The 6,304-nt window shown below is 31.1% G+C and overlaps 1 protein-coding gene across 1 annotated transcript; it reads right to left on the bottom strand.

Annotated features, from left to right (window-relative positions):
* Nucleotides 1-773: 773 nt before the first annotated feature.
* Nucleotides 774-2,894, bottom strand: LOC131608006 (bidirectional sugar transporter SWEET13-like). Its single transcript, XM_058879950.1, has 6 exons — nucleotides 2,705-2,894; nucleotides 2,409-2,445; nucleotides 2,101-2,314; nucleotides 1,847-2,008; nucleotides 1,622-1,741; nucleotides 774-1,283 (listed from the first exon to the last, which is right to left on the bottom strand). Exons 1-6 carry the CDS (start codon nucleotides 2,748-2,750, stop codon nucleotides 1,092-1,094), a joined length of 771 nt encoding a protein of 256 aa, XP_058735933.1. The 5' UTR covers nucleotides 2,751-2,894; the 3' UTR covers nucleotides 774-1,091.
* Nucleotides 2,895-6,304: the final 3,410 nt, after the last annotated feature.

Genomic DNA, 6,304 nt, shown 5'->3' with positions numbered 1-6,304 from the left:
CATTAAACTATACATGATTTGATCATTATAGCATAATTGACATATAATATTTTGGTGAGAATAGAAAAACATTAGTAAGCAACTAAATATAATTTAGCTAATGAATTTTAAGAATTTAAAGATTTTTTAAAAAAATATTTTTTTGATTTTTTAAATCAAAACTTAAACTCTTATTTTAGACCTCTCAAAAAAATACTTATTTTTACACAACTTTAGACTTAACTAGCTCGACTTTAGAAATATAGTCGGGCTATTAGAAGGAGCTCAATTGAAATCTTCTTAACTTAAATAAAAATACGGTAATGCTAGTTTGTACCTTAATAGCATATATTAAGAAATCATAAAACAATATTTGTGTTGAAAAAAATAAAAAATTTAAACTAAATCATTACACAATTTTAAATCACAAACTTTTTCTATTTAGCATAAGTTTTTCAATTATAGATTTCTTAACATTAGCATTACCCATAAAAATATATCTAATAGCCTATATAAGTTACCTTTTAAATTCTTTAAAATTTTAATTTAAAACATCTTTGTTTTTATATTTTGTTTTTTTCTCACATAAAATTCATTTTAGATATTTGAATAAGTTGGACAATTCAACTAGTCTCTTATTTAACAAATCGAGCTACTAATTGTAGTAGTTATAATTTTTCATGAATAAATCAATAGTTAAATTATAAAATCAAATTATAGGTGAGTAAATTATAAAATCAAATTATAAAACTGTAGCAAACAATTATATCATTGTATAGTACTAAACAAAATAATTACTAAAACAATTCATTTTCATTAATATTGGAACATTGATCATACAAGGAAAGTGAACTTGAAATTATTTATTAGAGTTATAATATATGGCCAAAGCTTAGGAATATTGTTATATAATTGCTTTCATGGCCATAACCAATTACACCAAATTAAAACCACACCTTTACATTAATTAATAATAATAATAATAGAAACTAAACACTTATACAAGAAACTAAACACCCTTCTTGCATTTTACAATATTATATGAAATTGAAAGTTTAGGTTAAGTTTTTTTTTCTTCAATTTTTTATTTTTCTTGATCATGGATCCCTTAATCAGAATTTGCCAACAGCACCTCCTCCACCTCCAGGATTGTGCTCAGATCCAGTCTTCACAACATCAATGATATGGCCACCACTCAGTTCTTGACCCTTCAATGGTGCCTGAAGCACTGGTGTTGCATTTCTATATATCAAATATATCACCATCTGAATTATTCCAAACACAAATCCAAGTGTATTTGGTAGCTGCATAATACAAAAGTACAAACATTAATGAAATCCTCATAATTTATTTAATAAATAAAAAATTGTTTATATATCCAAAAGAAGAAAAGAATCAATTAATTTATAACTTAGCTTTTCCTATATGTAAAGTTTTCTAATTAAATTATTGAGGTTGGAGGGGGGTCCAGATAGCACTCAAAAAATTTCTTTTCATGGAAACTCCAAATTAATGGAGCACAAAAATATATAGTATATTTTTCTAAAAGTATATTTCAGCATTATCAAATATAAAGTTAAAGTGAAATTTTTTCCAAAAATAAAAAAAATGGAAAATTTAATTAAAAAAATAATGAACTTACAGCAACATAGTAATCCTTGAGGAGAAGGCCATAGAAGAACCACATAACAGCATTGATGGTTAAAAAGAAGGATAAGAAAAATGGCATGTATTCAACGCTCCTCGTCCTTATGACTTTGCTCTGCACGAAATGATCGTCAAAATTTAATTCGATACCCTAAAATCTTATTATATACCAAAAAAATATTTTATAGTCTAAAATAATTGTATATCTTCGAATTCTTACGATGACGAAGAGAGGTGCAGCAAAGACACTTATGTTGAAAACAAGACAAATCCATCCAATGATAGCGAGACGTTTCGCTCCCTTTGCGAGGTAGAGAGTTGATAGAAGCATGGCTCCGAAGCCAAACACATTCAACAAGAGAAGTAGTTTTATGGTAGAAAGCTATAAGAAAATAAAAAACAATTATAACAATTTAAATTTTATAGTAAAGTTTTTTTTGATAATTATGTATGAGGACTATTTAAAAAAAATACCCTAGATTTCTTTGAGGCATAAATCAGGAAGATTATGAGATAAGCTGATTCAACAATAATTCCAAAAGTGTTAATGGTGATGAGAAGAAGAGCAGCTTCTCTTTTCACAAATGCATAGTAAATCCAAAGCATTGCACTGAAAAGTGCAACAACATAAGGAAGTGACTGAAATCCCTCAGCAGATTTCTTCTTGAAGATTATGTAAAAAGTTGGCCTGCACAAAAAAAATAATATATATGTTTAAGAAATTGTTACTTCAAAGCTTTGACTAATTAATATACAAAAAAACAAAAATAATGATTACTTACACTGGTGAAAGAAACACTGCAAAGGAAATGATGTTGCCTATAAAAACAACAATAAAAAGACAAAAAATTAATATTAGGGTTGAGAAGAAATTAAGATATATCACCATGCAATCTGCATGTTACCTATATATGTATATATAGTTAATAAAAATTTAAACCCTAAAAAATAATAGTATATCAACTTTGCTATGCATAGTTACAACAAGGATAATTAATTATAGTAATGAAGAATGAGAAAAATAAAAGGATGATGAATATGCATGGATTATAGCTATAGGTATATCTATAGTATATACCTAGAAGGCCAAAGACAAAAGCCCAAGTTTCACGATGCATGGCCATTTCTTGAATCTAAGTAAAAAACTATTGAAAACTTTGGAATATTTAAGAATAAGTGTCACTCTCTTTCTTTCTCAAAGTGAAAACCCTTAGTTGAAGGTATCTCTTTGTTTCTCTCTCTAAATTCCACGAGTCGATATGCATATAATATGAGTGTATTTATAGTGCCATAAAGTTTAATCTAGTTGTGCAAGGTCAAGTGGCAAAAGAAAATGTGAAATGTGCCTTTAATTTTAGAGGACTTAAAAGTATATACACTAGTTGTTCATTCATGATCTCAAACGTTACTCACTTTTAACACACTATCCAAATACTTTTCTTACCCTATTGCAATCTTTTACCTTATTTGGTTTTAACCATTTCAACATATACACCCCCTCTCACCAAGTAACTATTGCTATTACTAGTATACATACACAAAAATTTAGTTGGGGCCACCATGGTTCTTTCTGATGTGTCACCCACTAAGTGGTTTAAAGGATTACAACTCATACTGTGTGATAATACACTTGTATTTTCCATTTATTGATTAATTCCTATTCCAAAGGGTAAGGGTGCTCTTATGACTTCTCTAACTCTCATATAAGGTATTTTTTACCTTAAGAATGCCGTGGTTGTTGCATCAATATCCATTTTGGCATCATTTACACCCCTTTCTTTTTAAATATTTTTCACTACAATATATTTATTTATTTGATGGTGTTTGGCACTAAATATAAATAAATTTGTGAGATGGATTGAGTATAATTAATAATGATTATTTTAGTTTAGTGTCTTCTACTTTAGAATAAATAAATTGAAATAAAGATATAAATTAATTTGTGATAAGTGAGGTGGTGCAAGGTTGTGGTATAGGATTTAGGTGGTTCTAGTGGGAAGGAAGGACGTTACTCGATCCCTTAAGTTTAGTCTTCTATTCTCGATCATCTTTCATTTGGTGGAAAGATATGTCTTTGTTGGATTATAAATTAGATGATTATTGTGATTGGTTTGTAGAGGGAGTTCATAAGAGAGAAGATAATGATCTTCAAACATCCTTTTTAGGACGACCCTTGGGTGGGGTATACTCCTCCTAGGGTTAGGTTTACGAGGTTTTATAGTGTTTCCAGCCAGTTTGGCAAGTTTGTTGTCGAGATTGTGACCCTAATGAATGAGGTGCTTCACAGAGACCTCAAATGGAGATGGTCTCTTTTTGTGTATGAGCTGGAGATGGTCAATAATATTCTCCTTTTTATTTAAGATGTGGTTCCTTCTCAAGATCCTAACCCGTGGTGGTGAAGTCATGCTAAAGATGGACTGTTTTTAGTTTCATTGACCTATTCTTCTCTTGCTTACAAGCTTCCTTTATCCAGCGAAGCTCTTGTAGAATAAAATCCCTACAAGGATTAATCTTTTTAAGCGTAAGGTTATTGTGGATGTTGAGCGTGTGAGGTGTCCTATGTGTGAGGGTTGAGTTTTGTTCTTATTTCTTTGTTTCTTGTGAGTAGACAACCTCCTTGTGGTATATAATTTTTAGATGATTAAGGTTGTGTTTAGTCCTTCCTAAGGATCTTCATTCTCTTTTTGAGTAGTTTATATCCTTGTGTGAGGTTCTTAGAAAAAGAGGGGGTTTCTTATTGATTTTCTATGAAGTAGCTTGGTTGGTTTGAAAATCCCATAATTATGTGGTCTTTACATATAAGTCTACATTTGTGGATGAGGTGGAGGATAATAACATATTCCTTTATTGGAATTGGTTCCAAGGTACGTGACTAGCTCATAGTGGTACGAGAGTCTTTAGCATCTCTTTTGATGAAGTATATATATATATATATATATATATATATATATATATATATATATATATATATATATATATATATATATATATATATCTTTTCTAGGATAATGGTTTGGCTTGGTACTTCTTGTACCCATGTTTCACTTTTTGTAAACTCGGGCATTAATTACCTTCTCCTCATTTATCTATAATATTTATCATTAAAAAAGTCATGTTCTTACCACCACGAATACAGTGGACTTGATCATCTCTATATTTTGGGGTAGTTGAACCCCCCCCCCCCATTTAAAGTGGTTGTTTTTATTGCCAACTCCTCAAAGATAAAATCCCCACTAGAATCTTTTTAAACATCGTATCTTTTTTGGTTGTACAATGTTTCATATTGAGAAATTGGCAAAATGTACGATGTTTCTGTTTCAGGAGTCTCCAAAATATGGTTCTGTAATACAAGTGCATATGAACATACTAAAAAGAAACTTATCCCATCGATTTTTAACTAAAACAGATGCAATAATAATGAGTTATTACCTAGGTTCTCTACAACACCGAAAGTTAATATTGGACGCGCCATCTAGTTCTGTAAATAATAAAAATGCAAAGTTTGGGAATCAAACCCAATTGAGATAACTTTACCCCTTAACTATTTAATAACCGAAGGTTTAAGGGGTAGCTTTTCATAATGCCCTTCATTTCACGTCTGACATTAGATCTGTGTTTTGTAGTGGTATCAATGCCCCAATGATAAAGTAGTTAAGGTGTTAATATAAAATGGAGGAGCTTGGCTGGTGCATGGTGTAGATTGGCATACCTCTGGTATTTGTCACACTTCTTGACGAAATTTATGTTGTATCTCATTAATGAGGGCCAATAGTAACCTACTCTTAATAGCTTGAGGAATTAGGCTCGCCCATCAATTTGGCTGCCACAAGTCCCCTAATTAACCTCAACTTAGACTAGGGAAATCTCATGCTCCCCGAGACATCTTAACATAGGAGTGAGTCTTCCTATTTTGTAAATACTCCTTGACATAAGGATGTATTTTGCTGCACATTTGCATATTTTCTTTGCTTCTAACTCGTCTTGCATTAACTCACCTGAAGTTAAATAAGGATCGATTTTTGAATCAGGGCTCTAAAGTTGTATCCTCTTTGTACCCTATACTTGAGAACCTAATATTTCGACGGAACCTCACGGTCCTTTCCGGGTAAGAATATAAGGATACAATATCTCGAACATGGACACACTTGACATTCTTCCTGGCCATCAATATTTGATGAAAGGGGAAGAGGTTAATAATCTGTAATACTAATCCCTAAAAGCTTAATGAGCCCCATAATATTCTCTTATCCTATTCGGACTTAAAGGTCAAAGAAGCACTACCACACCTATGAAACTTTCCTGATTAAGAATTGGGGATTCTAAAATGAGAGAGAAAGTGTGTGTGTGTGTGTGTGTGTGTGTGTCTGTATGTGTGTGTGTGTGTGTGAGAGAGAGGAAAATTTATTTCTGAAAAGTTAATCCGAACCTTTTATAAGGAAAACCAAGAGCACGAGCAACATACTTTCCTAGTAGCACTAATGTTGCAAAAAGTGGAAACGCTTTAAAGAATCAAGGACACATGTAATGAACGAAACTAGATTGGGTTTGCACAGGAAAACAATCACAAGCATCATTAAATGCCACACATGATTCTTTCCAACTAAATGATCTTGTTTCCATAATTGAATGACATTTTGACATCTTTAAAAGCTCACTTGACCAATGTTTGATATCCTTC

Source organism: Vicia villosa, linkage group LG5, assembly GCF_029867415.1.
Source record: "Vicia villosa cultivar HV-30 ecotype Madison, WI linkage group LG5, Vvil1.0, whole genome shotgun sequence".
In the NCBI taxonomy this organism is placed as follows: Eukaryota; Viridiplantae; Streptophyta; class Magnoliopsida; order Fabales; family Fabaceae; genus Vicia; species Vicia villosa.
This window is presented reverse-complemented; position numbering and strand designations above follow the sequence as displayed.

What these genes read in the sequence shown, in the direction of transcription:
- LOC131608006 (XM_058879950.1), bottom strand. Translation starts at nt 2,750, where the DNA reads ATGGCCATGCATCGTGAAACTTGGGCTTTTGTCTTTGGCCTTCTAG. An exon ending in GCAGTGTTTCTTTCACCAGT is followed by an intron (nt 2,315 to 2,408) that starts GTAAGTAATCAT and finishes TTTTTTGTGCAG; the next exon opens with GCCAACTTTTTACATAATCT. An exon ending in ATGCCTCAAAGAAATCTAGG is followed by an intron (nt 2,009 to 2,100) that starts GTATTTTTTTTA and finishes ATTTTCTTATAG; the next exon opens with CTTTCTACCATAAAACTACT.